The 16,968-nt window shown below is 41.9% G+C and overlaps 1 protein-coding gene across 1 annotated transcript in view; it reads right to left on the bottom strand.

Annotated features, from left to right (window-relative positions):
- Window positions 1–16,968, bottom strand: part of MCM8 (minichromosome maintenance 8 homologous recombination repair factor) — a 929,462-nt gene that overhangs the window by 499,242 nt on the left and 413,252 nt on the right. The window contains exon 12 of the mRNA XM_044056450.1: window positions 15,438–15,578. Within this exon, the coding sequence (XP_043912385.1) occupies window positions 15,438–15,578 (141 nt within the window). The remainder of the gene's footprint in view (window positions 1–15,437; window positions 15,579–16,968) is intronic.

Raw genomic sequence — 16,968 nt, 5'->3', positions numbered from 1 at the left:
ACTTATCTGGCATCTACCAATCTCCATGGGTGCCAGTTAACTGAAAGTTTACTATATATCTGTAAATATGTTTTGTTCATTTCTTATGTGACCCTATTCACCTGGACTGTGCCTGCAAATGGTCCAGTGAAGTCAGTGCACTACACCAGTAAACAAATATAAATAAATAGTTTTACAATAATGTATTCAGAGTTTCACTGAATTTGCTATGCTTATAATATTATATTTGCAGGTTCTGCCATAGGTACAGATCTTGATGCTGTTTTAATTTTTACTGGCTAGAGCATTGGCATAAAGAAGCCATTTTTGAGTAATTTTGCAACGAGCTTAAGAAAACTTGTACTGGGAGCCACAAAAATGGAAATGCGCTTTTCAGAAAAACGTGAGAAGGACTTGTGCTTTTCTGGTTTATCCGTAGTAATTTCTTTTTGAAAGCCTCTCTGTTTTCTCCTCCTTTTCCAAACCTTCATTAACTAGAGAAATGTTTTTTTTTTTTTATATTTTAGTACTTTTCTTCTTTCTTTATGGAGCGTTTTTCTAACCTAAGTAGGGAGAAGCACAAAAACTTTAATAAAACAAAAAAAAGGTAAGCGGTTTCACAGTTCAAGCCCACTTCTTCGGACAACAGAGTACAAAATCTTAGAATTTAAAAAAGACAACATCCAATCAAAAAGCAGTATTCATTAAGATCAATTAATTATTAAAATTAACTCTTAAAAAAGCAGCACTTACTAGTATTTAAATGGACGTGTATACAAAAAAGGTTTTAAAGAAACAGCTTTGTTTATACCAGGTGCTTTATCTGCCTAGAAATAGAGAATCCATTTTTGTTCACATGCTTCTGTTTTTATTCTAATGTTACCCCCCCCATCTATCATCTCCAAAACAAAGAACTTAAATGTGTGTTCTGTACCAGATGCAAGTATGTGCTTGGCTAAGGCACGAGTCTCCTTATTATACCTGATATCATGAACATGTTCTTGTATCTGCTCTCTGAGCATGCAGTTGGTTTTATCTATGTAATAAACTCCACACGTACTACAGAAACTATAACAAACAAGATTTTTAGATGAACAATCTGCATAAAAGGAGAAATCTATATGATAATTTAAATGTGGGTGTATGAAACAAGTGCCTGAATATAAATAATTACATGCACTGCAGTGTCTACAAGAATATGTACCACATCTACGGGAAATAATGTTCTTAGATGTCTGGTTATGTTTCTTATAACATAAATATCTTTTCAGGGATTTATTACGTTTAAAAGAAAATTGCAGTTTATCAGTAATAAAATAGTACAGTTTTGTACACTTACCATAAATGTAGATGTTCGAGAGTATTCACTGCTGCAGTCATCACACTTGGGTTATCTGCCTGCAGGTAGCCCTCAGTCGGCCCGAATACCAGAGTCTTGGGATTTCTGCATCAGATGCGGTCACCTCATCCATGACGTCAGGTCGTCAGGGGTATAAAACATGCAAAAGATGCCATTACATCAATTTTTCCTGCCCCAGATGTCAGGAGCCCCCAAAATAGGAAGCAATGCTGTCATGGCTTAGTGGTTAAGTACCGTGACTATAGTGCTCAGTATCCTGAGTTCGAGCCCTGTCACTGCTTTTACCACATAGGTGGTAATCCAAAGTACGGAAGAAGTAATTAGGGATTTGGGGACCCAAGTAGATAGCAATCTCTCCTTTGACAATCATGTTGCCAAAGTGGTTAGAAAGACCTTCTATATAGCCCACCTTATCACGAAAGGGTTCACATCTAGATCAAGAGATGTCATTGTGCCCCTCTACTCATCACTCATCAGGCCCATAATAGAATACAATGCCCCATTTGGGATGTACCTTACCCGACACCTGCAGCAACTGGAAAGACCCCAAAAGTACCTCACCAAGAGGATCAAGGGACTCAAACAGATGCTCTACGCAGTTAGGCTAAAGAAACTCCAACTCTACTCAGTTGCTTACCGCCTACTCAGAGGCGATCTGTGCCTCATGTATAAAGCCATGTCCAACCCAGAATTAATGGACATGCTCCACCTCAGGAAATCCAAATCCCTTAGAGCTACACGCTCCAGGGACTTAAACCTCCGCACAGAAATAAATAGGACATGCTGGAGGGACAGATTCATATTCCAGAGGCTCCCCTCACTCTGGAACAAAATCCCAATCCATGTTAGGCAGAGTCCCTCAATGACCCTCTTCAAGAGAAATCTTGACGAATGGATGGGAGATCATAGGTTTACCCCTGGGATCTCTTCTGTGTCTCTACTAGACAGAGGCACAGTAAACTAACCTCAAAAGGGCTATCTTCTGTGACCTACTACACAGAGGCACAGTCAATTAATCTAAAAGGGTGGTGAAAGCCAAACACACTCTGGCTAGGCTTATAAATGCCCTAGGGCAGATAGCCTAGTATCAACCTATGAACCTATGAATCAAATGGTGTGGAACACCTCCAGTAAAAATTAAATACCATTTCCATAGGATATGGACAAAAAAGAGGATAGGTAGAAGGTAGAGAAAGACAGGGGCCTGGAGGGAGGGTAACCAGGACTGCAACAGTGAATACACTCGAACATCTACATTTATGGTAACTGTACTATGTTCTTCATGCTTCACTGTTGCAGTCATCACACTTGGGTTGATTCCCAAAGCTGAGGAAGGGTGGAGGCAGTCAAGAAGTAGTAGGGCTGGCTAGCAGGCCTTGTAAGACTGCTGTGGCAAATCCAGCTCTGGATTTAGAAAAGATAGGTAAGTGGTAATGCTTGGTGAAAGTGTGTACAGAACTCCAGGTTGCAGCTTCCAGGATGTCCCTGGTAGAGACTCCCCTGAGAAAAGCTGCAGAGGTTGAGGTCGCCCTAGTGGAATGAGGCCTGATCCCCTGTGGGGTAGGTTTTCCATGGTGTTTGTAGCAGAAATGGATGCAGTGTGCTATCCATTTAGAAATGGTTTGTTTCGAAATGGCCTTGCCCTCTGCCCCTATAGCAAAGCTGACTAGCAGCTGGTCAGATTTTCTGAAAGGTTTAGTCCTGTCAAGGTAGAACCTGAGCTGTCTATGCACGTCCAAGGAGTGCAGGATCCTTTCCACTTTATTCTGAGGATTAGGGAAAAAGTTGGCAAATGGATGGATTGGTTTAAAGCCACACTGGATACCACCTTGGACATAAAAGATGGGTTAGTCCTGAGGGAAACCCTGTCCGCATGGAAGATAATGAAAGGTTCCACAGCCATAAGGGCCTGTAACCCAGACACTCTTCTTGCTGAAGTGATGGCTAGCAGTAAGGCTGTTTTCCAAGAGAGGAATTTTAACTCTGCTGCAGCAGCAGGCTCAAAGGGGGGAAGCGTGAGTTTCTCTAGTACAAAGTTAAGGTCCCAGGCAGGAGTGGGAGCTCTCTTTGGGGGTCTTAAATTGTTAGCTGCTCTCAGGAACTGTTTGATCAGAGAGTGAGAGAAGAGAGGTGGCTCAGTATTGGAATGAGCTGAGATAGCAGAGGCATGAATCTTAATTGATGAGAAGGATAGGCCTTTGTGGAGCAGGTCTGCTAGGTAATCTAGGATTTGAGGCAAGGAGGGCACAGCTGTGTCCTTTCCTTGAGACTGGCTTCAAGAACAGTATCTATTCCAGCTTTCTGAATAGGATTTCCTAGTACTGGGCCTCCTGGCCTCAAGGATAACATCCAGCACCTGTTTGCTGAGGGTTGCTGGTGATGTATTCAGGAAATAAGCCAGTCTGCCAGGTTCAGGGTTTGCAGCTGAGGATGCAAAATCTGTTCCTCCTGCTGGGACAGCATAGAGGGGGTCTAATGTAGGTGCCAGGGTGGCACTGCTGTCAGACTGCATAGGAGTGGGTACCAGTGCTGGCGTGTCCAGTCTGGTGCAATAAGGATTGTCCTTGGCCTGTCCTGTTTGATTTTGAGGAGTACTTTTGGAAGGATGGGCAGAGGGGGTAAGGCATAGATTGAGAGGTTTTCCCATGTGAAGGATAGGGCATCCACTTTCCAAGCTTGGCTGTGGGGAATTTTGGTGCAAAATTTGTTTAGTTGATGGTTTTGGGGGGACACAAAGAGGTCCACCTCTAGTGTCCCCCACCTGTGTATTAGAAGTTTGAATGAGTTTGGTTTCAGTTTCCACTCGTGTGGGTCCATTAGATTTCTACTTAAGTCGTCTGCCAGTGAATTTTGCTTGCCTGGCAGGGATTGAGATTGCAGGTGCACTTGGTTGCTTAAGGCTTGTTCCACAGAGCCATGGCTAACCTGCAGAGTGGGTAGGAGTGTGCTCCTCCCTGCTTGTTTATGTACCACATAATTGTGGTGTTGTCTGTCTTTATCAGGAGCTGTCCTGGCAGGATAAAGTATTTGAAGGCTGTCAGTGCATTCTGTACAGCTAACATTTCTTCTTGATGGATAATGCAGGTGAATTTGTCCTGGGCTCCATTTGCTTGAATGCATTTGCCTGCCATGTAAGCCCCCCATGCATAGTCTGATGCGTCTGTTGTCAGAGTTAGGACGGCGGGGGGTTGTGACAAAGGGAGTCCCTTGTTGTGGTTGCAAGCCTCTGCCCACCAAAGGAACTCTGCCCTTAGGCAAGGAATGATATGAATCACTGTTTCCAGGTCCTAGGAATGTTGACACCAGAGACTTTTTAAGTACCACTGAAGTTTCCTCATATGCAGTCTATCATATGGAATCAGTAGAATACATGAACCCTAGGACTTGCAGTATTTTTCTTGCAGATAGCTTGGTTTGGGTGGCCAGCAGTTTGAAATAAGTTGCCAAATAAACCTGCTTTTCTGGAGTAAGGAATGCCATCTGGGAAGCTGTGTTCAAGCTTGATCCCAGGAATACAATCTTTTGGTTGGGTACCAGATGTGATTCCTTTTTGTTGATGGTATACCCCAGAGAGGTTAGGAGTCTCTTTACAAACGTCAGTGCTGAAGTAGCAATTCCTGACTGTCCACCTGAATCAGGCAATCGTCCAAGTATGGGTAAATTTGAATATTTCTCTGCCTGCAGTAAGCAATGGCTGGAGCCAGGCACTTTGTGAATACCCTGGGCACAGTAGATAAGCCAAAGGGAAGTGCATAGAGCCTGCCCTGAAACACAGATATTTCCTGCAAGATTCCCTTATGGGGATGTGCAGATAAGCTTCTTTTAAGTCTAGGGTGACTAGCCAGGAGTCCTTGGCTAGCATAGGAAGGAGCTGCTGGAGTGTAAGCAATTTGAATTTTGGTACCACCAGGAAGGTGTTTAGGGATGACAGATCTAGAATAGGGCAACAAGAGTTCTCTTTCCTGGGCACCAGGAACAGCCTGGAGTAGAAACCCTGTCCCTTTGCTCTGTTGGGACAGGTTGAATAGTCCTGATAATGAGAAGAGAAAGTACTTGCTTTTGGGCCTCTGTCCACTGGTTTGGAGGAAGATCTGGCAATCCACTTGGGGTTGGCAGAGAGTGGAAAAAGAAACTGTATCCCTGGGATACAATGTTTAAGACCCAACGGTCCTGGGTAATATACTCCCAGTTTTTTGCATGCATGGCGAGTTTTCCTCCTAGAGGTGCAAGTACTTGGGCATGGCTGGGAAGGATTAAGGACAAGTCAATGTGAACTTTTTCCATAGAGGGGTGGCTTACCACTCCCAGTTTTTGAGGAGGGAGCACTCCATTGTTTAGATCTGTGCATACCCTGAGACTGTAGTCTTTGTGGTCTGTTGCCCCTGGATTTGGGCTGAGAAGGTCTGGAAGGGACTGGAAAGGACCATTTTTCTGAAGGCCAATGCCTACTGAATCTAGGTGGCTGTACCTGTAAGAAATCTTTAACAATTTGCATGAATTTAGCTTTTTCCTCCATCTTTTTAAGAACTTCGTCTGCTTTACAGCCAAAGAAACATTCTTGGTTTAATGGAGCATCAAGTAATTTTGCCTTGACATGGTCTGGCAAGATTTGTTCCTTCAGCCAAGTATGCCTTCTCAGAACAGAAAAGTGACAGCAGCCCTGCAAGATGCTTCTAAGGCATCAAAACCACACTGCAAAGTATGTTTACCAACTTAGCTTGCAGAATGCATTAAGTCTTGTAGTCCTTACTTTCTGCACAATCAGGAATCAACATTTTTTGTTTAATTAGATCAATAATATGCTGCTGGTACTTCAACATGTGAAACTGGCAATTTAAAGCCCTGACGGCACGAGTTGCAGAGGTATAAACCTTCTTACCCCATCTGTCTAGAGCCCTAGAATCCCTGTCCGAAGGGATAGGGTTTTTGGCTGTAGAAGCCTTAATACCTTTAGGTCCCTGGGAAATGGTCTCTGGATCCGCAGTGGGATTTTTAAAGAGAAATTTGTGAGATTCAGGTACTCTGTAGTATCTGTCAGGCTTTCTAGAAGCAGGTAGTAAAGTATCAGGGGTAAGGCTGGACTCCATGAAGACATAATCTACAATATCCAGGACAGGGGGAATAGCTAGAGGCCTATGCTGAGGCAAGTCTAAAAATTCCCTGAGTCTCATTTTTGGACTGTGGGTAGTCCTGGCATTCCCAGCGGAAATGCTCTCTTAGGGTATGCAAGGTTTCACCAAAAGAAAGGCCCTCGAGGGGGAGGGGGGGAGGCTGAGGGAACTGAATCCTCTGCATCTGAGTCCTCATAGGTAGATAAGGGTATATCCTGGTAATCACAGGGGTCACAGTCATCAGACTCATGGTCTGAAGAATCAGAAGGAAAATCAATTTGTTGTCTTTTAGAGGGGGAAGGCTGGCTTCCCCTAATTAAAGTAATAAGGTCTTCAGTCATTCTAAGCATTTTTTCTGTGGCATGGGAGCGTGAGAATGTGCTTTGGTCGTTGATTTCCTAGGCATAGTGCGAACTCTGGACCTGAGAAATTCGGTAGATTTAGTCATTAATGAAGTGGTTGGTTTGGTATGACTGGAAGGTCTGAATACACCCTCAGAAGCTGGTGCCTGCACAGCTGCTCCAGACCCATCCAAGGTGGAGACATCCGCAGGTTCCATAGTCAAAGAAACATCTCGTGGCTCCGAATGGGTCTCAGTAGAGGCCTGTGAATCTGTGGAATCGGTAACAGGGGCTGGGAAAGCGCCTCACTGAGTACCGGTGGACTGGCGACTACCTTAACGGAAGCGTCGTCGGCAGTTTTGGACCTATGCAGTCTGTCTCTGTCTTTATCTTTGCATTTTTTTTGGAAGATCTGTAGTCGGATGGCTTACCGAAGTCATTTTGGTATACGGAAAATGAGATTGAAAGAATTTAGAGACAAAAATAGCCCAACGACGGATAGTTCGGGCATTGAACAAGGCACAAAATCAACAGCGAGGGACGTCATGGTCTGGGCCTAAACAGGTGATGCTGTAAGAATGAAAATCTCTGTGAGGTATTTGCTTTCCACAGGCAAGACAATTGTTAACTTTTTCTGACATCGGTTAGAGCAAGAAAAAAGGATCCCCAACGGGGTACTTAGCTTTAGAAGACTTCAGGTTTGAAACTCGTAAAACAAAAATTTCAGGTAGCTGCCGACCGGCACTTCCAAACTACTTCTCCTTCGGGCTCCTGCACAGCAAGAAAAGCTGATGTAATGGCGCTGGCTGCATGTTTTATACCCGTGACGACCTGACGTTATGGATGAGGCGACAGCATCTGACTTAGAAATTCCAAGACTCTGGTATTCTGCAGGCAGATAACCCAAGTGTGATGACTGCAACAGTGAAACACGAAGAACATCCCTAAGTTCATCATTCCCATGCAAAATATTCCATTTCTTTTTAATTATTTCACATACTACACTTATATCATTAGAGAAAGTTAAGGGAACTCTGGTACTGTTCTTAGTTGGTGCTATCAATGCTCCAGTAGTATTTATTGTTCTTTTCGAGTAGTACGGTCTCCCTAACCCTTCCCTCTCTGGCACAATGGATTTAATAAAAAAGTGTTTTGGCTTTTCCCGGTTAGGAGTAGCCACAGCAGGACTCCGGTCCGCTAATGACTGGCAGTGGATTTTTATGGTGCCGAGTTGCCAGCCCGATCCCCAACCTTCAAAGAAGGCACACCCATTGACGCACACACCTACCTGCATGTCTTTAGATGTCACTCAATCACAGGGGGGACATGCAGACTCCACACAGAAGGCGCTCCAGCCGAGAATCGAACGAGAGAACCACTTGCTGTGAGGTGACAACGCTAACCACTGCACCACCGTAGCCCTATATGGCATAATGGATTTAATACAAGAGTTAATATTTTCTTTATAGCCTCTCTTCATAAATCTGATTTCAGGTTTGTTAAATGCTATTTGTAGTTGTTCGTCATCATTATGTAATCTCATAAGTCTAAGACACTGTGAATTAAGTACATTCCTCGAAATATGTCGAGGATGCATACTATTTTTGTGTAAGTACGAATTCTTCTTAGTGGTGGGTCACTGAGACTACATCCATTTATGTTGAGAAAAGTTTGCATCCAGTAATGGACAACATTAACACAGTGTTAAAATATACTAAGACTTTTCTTGAAGATCTTTTTGAAATTATAGAACCTCTGGATAGCAGTATTGATTACTATTTTGTCACCATGGATATATCTTCTCTTTTTACAGTCATACCAAATGATTGGGGGATAGAGAATGTTACAATGTTACTAAATAATCAGCATGTTTACTCGAATGATAAGATCAACCTTATATGTAGTCTCTTGGAGATTATCTTGGAAAATAATGTTTTCCTTTTTTGGAAATGAATTCAGTCTCCAAAGGGTTGGCGTAGTGATGAGCACAGCATGTGCGAACAGCTATGCCAACCTAGCATTAGCTCAATGGCAGATGGAAAAAGTGTTGACTGATAATGACTTTTTTTCTTATGTACACTGGCATAAACGTTTTGCTGATGATATTTTTATTTTATGGAAAGGCAATGAAAAATCATTTTTACAGTTTGTAGAATTTTTGCACAGCACTACTTTTCTAAGGTTTTTTATCAAATATTCTCAGCAAACCATGCACTTCTGGATGTCAGCATTTATAAGTCAGAAGCAGGTACATTAAAAACCAGTATACATAAGAAGGAAACTAAGAAGAATGCGTATTTACACAAAAAGTATATGCATCCTCGACATATTTTGAGGAATGCACTTAAATCACAGTGTCTTAGACTTATAAGATTACATAATGATAATGAACAACTACAAATCGCATTTAACAACTTGAAATTAGATTTTATGAATAGAGGCTATAAAGAAAAAGAGATTAACTCTTGTATTAAATCCACTATGCCAGAGAGGGAAGGGTCAGGGAGACCATACTACTCGAAAAAAACAATAAATACTACTGGAGCATTGACAGCACCAACTAAAAACAGTACCAGATTTCCTTTAACTTTCTCTAATGATATAAGTGCAGTATGTGAAATAATTACAAAGAACTGGACTATTTTGCATGGGAATGATGAACTTAGGTATTTTATTACTGATAGACCGCAATTTTCTTTTAAAAATAATAAATCCCTGAAAAGACGTTTATGTTATAAGAAAAGTACAGTTGTGTACCTACCATAAATGTAGATGTTCGAGTGTATTCACTTTTGCAGTCATTACACTTGGGTTATCCTGCTGGCAGGCGACCCGCAGTCGGCCCAAGTTCCAAAGTCTTGGTCCAGCGTCGGTTGCTGTTGCCTCTTCCCTGATGTCAGTGCGCCACGGGTATAAAAGATGCAACCGACACCATTTTCTTCAGTTTTTCCTTGCCCCAGATATCAGGTGCCCCCAGGCAGGAAGGCTGAAAAGATAAAATTATGCCCAAATACATGCATATATTACTATAAACATTTCTTTCATCTACAAACAAATACACCACAAAGGTTGTATAGAGATGAGAAGTACAGAAAAGTCCCAACAATGAGAAAAAAAAGGGGGGGGGGGATGGTGGGTGGGTAACCTGGACTGCAACAGTGAATACACTCGAACATCGACATTTATGGTAGGTACACAACTGTACTATGTTCATCGTGTTTCACTGTTGCAGTCATTACACTTGGGTAGAATCACAAAGCTGAGGTTGGGCGGCTGGGTCTAAATTGGATTTGGAGAGGCTATCAGGCCCTGCAGAACTGCAGTGGCAAAGCCTGCTCTGGATTTAGAGTAGAGAGGCAAGTGGTAGTGCTTGGAGAAAGTGTGCACTGAGCTCCAGGTTGCAGCTTCTAAAATGTCTTTGGTTGGTACTCCTCTGAGGAAAGCTGCTGAAGTGGCTGCTGCTCTGGTAGAATGAGGCCTGATGCCCTCAGGCACTGATTTGCCATGTTGTGGATAACAGAAGCGGATGCAGTGTCCTATCCAATTTGAGATTGTCTGCTTTGTAATAGGCTTCCCTTGTGATCCTGCAGCATAGGCTACAAACAGTTGCTCAGTTTTTCTGAAAGCTTTTGTTTTGTACAAATAGAATCGTAGCTGCCTGTGTATATTCAAAGCGTGCAGAAGACTCTCCCCTTTATTCTGGGGATTTGGGTAAAAAGTAGGTAAATTAACGGTTTGGTTTAAAGCCACAATTGGAGGCCACTTTTGGCATGAATGTTGGGTTTGTCCTTAGAGAAACTCTGTCCTGATGAAAAATAAGGAAAGGTTCCACAGCCATTAATGCCTGTAACTCTGAGACTCTTCTTGCTGAAGTTATTGCTAAGAGCAGAGCAGTTTTCCATGATAAGAATTTTAGTTCAGCTGTGCTGGCTGGTTCAAAAGGAGGCAGTGTGAGTTTTTCTAAAACAAAATTGAGGTCCCAAGGTGGTACTGGTGCTCTCCTTGGGGGGTCTTATATTTTTTGCCCCTCTGAGGTATTGTCGTAGTAGAGGATGTGAAAAAATAGGAGGTTCCGTATTGTAATGGGGTGAAATGGCAGAGGCATGGATTTTATTAGATGAAAAAGATCAGCCTTTGTCCAGCATCTCAGTCAGGTATTGTAAAATCTGAGGTATATTATGGACAAGTGGTTCGAGCTCTTGAGCCTGGTTCCAAGCACAGAATCTCTTCTATTTTTCTGCATAAGATTTCCTAGTGCTGGGCCTCCTGGCTTCTAAAATGACATCCATAACAGCTTTAGACAGAGGTGCAGTCTGAGTGGCTACATTATCTGCCATACTGCCAGGTTTAAGGTTCTGAGTTGACTGTGCAGAATCTAATTGTTTTGTTGCGTCAGAAGATGAGGAATTTGATTTTGCTTTATCCTCCATTTTCTTTAACACCTCTTCTGCCTTAACACCAAACAAAGTATCATGCTGTAGTGGAGCATCCAATAATGCTACTTTAACATGATCAGGTAAACTTTGTTCTTTCAACCAAGCATGCCTTCGAATAACAGAGCCTGTAACTGCGGCTCTACAAGAAGCCTCTAATGAATCAAAACCACATTGCAAAGTATGCTTTCCCACTTGTTCAACTGCATGCAATAAATCCTGCATTTCCTTACTGTCAGGACTTTCTGAATTTGAAACCATTTTCTGTTTTAACAATGACATGAGGTACTGTTGATATTTACGCTTGTGAAACTGGCAGTTTAAAGCCCTTACAGCTAAAGTGGCAGAAGTGTAAACTTTTTTCCCCCATCTGTCCAGTGCTCTGGAATCCCTATCTGAGGGGACAGGATTTTTAGCAGTGGAAGCCTTAACCTCTTTAGGACCCTGAGAAATTGTTTCTGGGTCTGCAGCGGGGTTTTTATAAAGAAATTTATGAGAGTCAGGGACCCTGTAGTACCTGTCTGGCTTGACTGGTGCAGGGGGTAAAGAATCAGGGGACAGACTGGATTCAGAAAAAACATCATCCACAATATCAAGCACAGGGGGGAGATAGCCAGGGACCTGTGCTGAGGCAATAAAAGAAAGTCTCTGAGCCTTTTCTTGGATTCTGAATAATCCTGGCTCTCCCAGTGGAAATGCTCCCTCATTGTGTGCAGGGCTTCCCCAAAAGAATAATCCTCAGGCGGGGAGGCTGAAGGTATAGACTCTTCTGCATCAGAGTCCTCATAGGGAGGGAGAGAATATCCCTGATCAGAAGAGGAATCAGAGGAAATGGAAATCTGGTCAGAGGAATCATAGTCAGTGTCTTGCCTAGGCCTTTTGTCAAGAAGGGGATGGGAACCCCTGATTAAAGTAATTAGCTCCTCGGCCATTTTGAGCATCTGTTTCTTTAGCATAGATGACTGTTCTGGAGAATGCTGTAGTTGTTTCCTTGTCTTTAATGGTGTTTTTGACTTTGCCTTTGCTGCTGTAGTGGGCTTAATTGTAAGCTGTGAAGGTCTGAAAACACCCTCAGAAGCCGGTGCCTGCTTAGCGGCTCCAGACCCATCTGAGGGAATAGTTTCCGTAGGCCCAATACCTTGAGTTTCCACAGGCCTCGGTGTCTCCACGTGGCTGTCGGTTACGGCCTGTGGCTCTGAGGTAGCGGGTGTCAGGGGCTGCGAAAGCACCTCACTGAGAACCGGCGAACTGGCGACTGGCCTAGAAGAGGCTTCGTCATCGGTTTTGGACCTCGGATGCCTTTCTTTTTCTTCGTCTTTATGTTTATATATTCCGGTCGTCGGTTGTTCCGAGAGCATTATGTAATTAAACCTTCAGCCAAAATAATGTAAAGCAAAATCAAACCGACGTTTAATAGTGCGTTTATTGAATCTAGCACAAAACCAACAACTGGTAACGTCGTGGTCAGGGCCTAGGCAAGGAATACAGTAAGAGTGAAAGTCCTTATGAGGTATTTGCTTACCACAAGAAATACAATTATTAACTTTTACTGACATCGGTCTGGAGCAAGAAAAGGTTTCCCCAATGGGGTGCTTAGCTTTAATGAAGACTTCGGTTCTGAAACTCAATTTTGAAAATCTCAGGAGTCGGCCGACTGGCACTTGCGAACTGCTTTTGCTTCGGGCACTGCGCGGCAAGAAAGACTGGAGAAAATGGCATTGGTTGCATCTTTTATACCCCTGGCGCACTGACGTCAGGGAAGAGACAAAAGCAACCGACGCCAGACCAAGACTTTGGAACTCTGGCCGGCTGCGGGTCGCCTGTCAGCAGGATAACCCAAGTGTAATGACTGCAACAGTGAAACACGATGAACATCATAACCAGACATCTAAGAACAATATTTCCCGTAGATGTGGTATGTATGCTTGTAGACAATGCAGTGCATGTAATTATTTATATTCAGGCACTTGCTTCACACACCCACATTTAAATTATCGTATAGATTTCTCCTTTTATGCAGATTGTTCATCTAAAAATCTTGTTTATTATAGTTTCTGTAGTACCTGTGGAGTTTATAACATAGATAAAACCAACTACATGCTCAGAGAGCAGATACAAGAACATGTTTGTTATATCAGGAATAATACGGAGACTCGTGCCTTAGCCAAGCACATACTTGCATCTGGTACAGAACACAAATTTAAGTTCTTTGTTTTGGAGATGATAGATGAAAGTTTGGGGGGGGTAACATTAGAATAAAAACAGAAGGATGTGAACAAAGATGGATTCTCCATTTCCAGGCAGATAAAGCACCTGGTATAAACAAAGCTGTTTCTTTAAAACCTTTTTTGTATACACGTCCATTTAAACACTAGTAAGTGCTTCTTTTTTTAAGAGTTAATTTTAATAATTAATTGATCTTAATGAATACTGTTTTTTGATTTGATGCCATCTTTTTTTGAATTCTAAGATTTTGTACTCTGTTGCTGTCTAAAGAAGCGGGCTTGAACAGTGAAAGCGCTTACTTTTTGTTTTGTTTTATTAAAGTTTTTGTGCTTCTGCCTACCTGGGTCTTGGTATTGTTTTTAACTATTTTTATCTGCTTTGTACTTTTGCCTTGGCCTGGAGTTTTGTTGCATTTTACTTTGTTATATTTTTCTAACCTATTTCAGGTACTTCAAAGACAGTATTTTTTATCTTCTTCATCTCACTGTCTTACTAATTTTTACATTGTCCGATAGATTTTACTTAAATGTTAAGCCCTAAACAAAATATGAATGGACCAGGGTACTCAAACTAAGTGTACAGCTGCATAATTGCAATCTGTATACTGTTTAATACACCACTGCTCACTGGCAATACGGAGGCATGGGTTGCAACAAAGAAAAATGGCATAAAGATGCAAATGGCATAAGGGTGACAAGTGAACATAGTACACAGGGGTACTCCTGACAGGGATGAGGAAGACTGTGTGGCATGACAGCACTACACAGTGCAGCTGGGAATGGTTACTTCGTAAAGTATATCACCTAAGTAGTCACTTGTTGTTATTTAGCAAGGTAAAATTATACCAAACTAAGTTGGTGTTCCCAGTTGTTCTGTGTTTTGCCTCTGTAGCTAACAGTGATTCATAAAAAATGTTCACGCATGAGGCAAGACAGTGCAACTCAGATCAAAACCATTTTATGGTAATGAGATCTGCTGTTGTTGCTGGAGATGCTTCAGCAGATTTGCCTGCACCATAGAGATCCCGATTACCAATAGGATTCACCTACCATGTACATTTTTTTAACGGCAGTGCTGATACACTGCTGAGCTCTGTATCCCAGCAGAAAAAAGGTGACCCTTGTGCTGTAAGATGCATCAACATCTGAATGTACACAGCTGGTGTCCCATAGGTTACTCTGGTGGGACTGCCCTGTATGCAGATGGTGCTTTGTTTATGAATTCAGTATAATCTTGGAGGAGATGGCCATTTGCATGAGCACTCCATAAATGGAATATTAAGGCTACACAATGGGGTAAGACTGTGTACAAAGATAGATGAACTATACTCTGAGCATGGTACCCTTTGGGGAAAAACGTGTGTATAACAAGCACACTGAAGTAAAATTCAGCAAAATCAATACGCTCTCAAAATAGTTATCAAAAATCAGATACATACAGGTGCCTGTATAACAGCTTCACTACAAAATTAATCCAACACACTACTGAGTGACCAGTTTTTTTCAACAGTGAAGAAAACAGAAGAGAGTGCATATTCATGCTTATTTTATATAGTAGTTTGGTACCACTTGCATCATATTGACTGCTGTAAGACCATCTCCTTTGCTGGGATGAAAAATAGCTCTAGAAGAATAGCTGGAAAATTCTGCTGGTGAGCAAATCTAAATGTAGTGATTTACTGCTGCAGTAGAGTTTTCAGGACCTACTGATTGTTCCTAGGAAGTGAACCAATCCTTTTAACAACTTTCCTATGTAGTATATCACCAGAGTTCTGAAACTGAAAGTTGTGTAAGCAAGCAGTTCTTTCAGAGGAACTTTATTCTGGTTTTCCTCAAAGGACTGTTGAAGAGGCAAAATAAGACTCTCACATCAAAAAGGATTAAGCTGCATTTGAACCTCAAGTTCATCTACTACTATACATCTGGGGGCACCACTGAAAAATTTCTATTCATTACTTAAGACATAAATGAACATTATTTAGTCTTACCTGCAACATTTGACTCTTCCCCAATCCTGGATCTCCAACAACCAAAATATGAGGATCACCCCTGACTGGAATTCGGTTTTTGTCATCCATATACTTTGGGCATCCCCCAAACAATGCCAAAACCAAGCCAGCTTTAACAAGCTAGTAAAAAAATAAAAATAAGTAAGTACCTAAACAAATACAGCACTCATTAGTACCTACAGTTTTTGACCTGCACTAAATTAGGTTACCATATGACATTACTGCTTAATAATGATAAGGAACATCACAATTGCATGAGGTAAGATGCACCAACCATAAAAACACTAATATCTGAGGTACCCACTATAATTCTGGACCTGTGAGACGATGCTCTGGAAACAGGATTTTTAGTTAACGTTACTTTTCATGCTCTGAAAACTCAATGAATATTTTTCTGTGTAGAATTATGCGATTATCCCCAAGGTTGATTTTGCACCCATCTACTTTTAATAGTCACTACCTGCCATTCCATTTGTTGCCTGATGTATACGAAGGTTATTTGGCAGAAGACCTATCATGAGCAGAAGGTCCCCTCTTACATAGGGAATAAATAAACTACAGTCTTGTAGGTAAAAGTACAATAACGGAGAAGGGCAGGATGGCCCCATCCTGCTGCCACAGAGTGTTATCTCGGCATTTTAAGGTTAATATGAGACACACACATAACAACTGTACCCAATTTCTGACACACTGACAACAGGATTAACAATTAGGGTAAAGCCACTAGCAGTGCTCCAGATCACTGACTAGGTGTAGGTTCCTGGTTCTATGCTGTTTAAGGTAGCTCTAGCAATGGAAGAGCCAGGTCTAGAGATTATATCCAGATTATAATGGTTGTGTGGGCAAAACTGACCAGGCTGTAGGCATGCATATATTGCTCTTTGATATGTCTTTAGAAGTGGACAAAGCCCTCATGGACTGGATATTTAGGACTCATCCAAACAATATGCAATCTTTGTAATAATGATAATAATAGTAGTAGTAGTAATAATAACAATAATAATAAAATACAACCAGAGGGATACATTTTGAAATCTTTTTGCAGAACGTAGCCTTTACATTGGTGTAATATGCAACTGCAGACAGATATCCACAGCATGCGAAAGGCGTACCTCTGGGTTACAGTAAGCCAGGAAGACGATCAGAAACAATATGGCTCCACTAATGTTTTAAAGTGTGACCAAATAAAGAATTAAAAGAAGGTTTTATGCATTGCGAGACCCTTTCTTTGTGGAAAAGCAAGCACGGTTGTTGAACTGAAAGGGCATTTAACTTTGAAATGACCTAGCTGAAGTTAAGGTTACCAAGAAAAGCATCTTCCAGGACAAGAATTTAAGTGCCACATAGCTGGCCAGTTTGAAGGACGGAGGAATTTGAACTCTTTCAGAATGAAATTTAAAGTACAGTTTGGTATGGTGCTCACTGCAGCACTAAACAATGTATTCTCCATGTCTCAACAGTGACAATCTTCTTCTTCTTTCTGCTTTTCTCAGTTAGGGATCGCCACAGC

Source organism: Protopterus annectens, chromosome 1.part2 (genome assembly GCF_019279795.1).
Source record: "Protopterus annectens isolate FY-2018-M chromosome 1.part2, PAN1.0, whole genome shotgun sequence".
Lineage (NCBI taxonomy): Eukaryota > Metazoa > Chordata > Ceratodontiformes > Protopteridae > Protopterus > Protopterus annectens.
The sequence above is the reverse complement of the archived record's forward strand: the minus strand, read 5'-3'. Positions and strand labels throughout refer to the sequence as shown.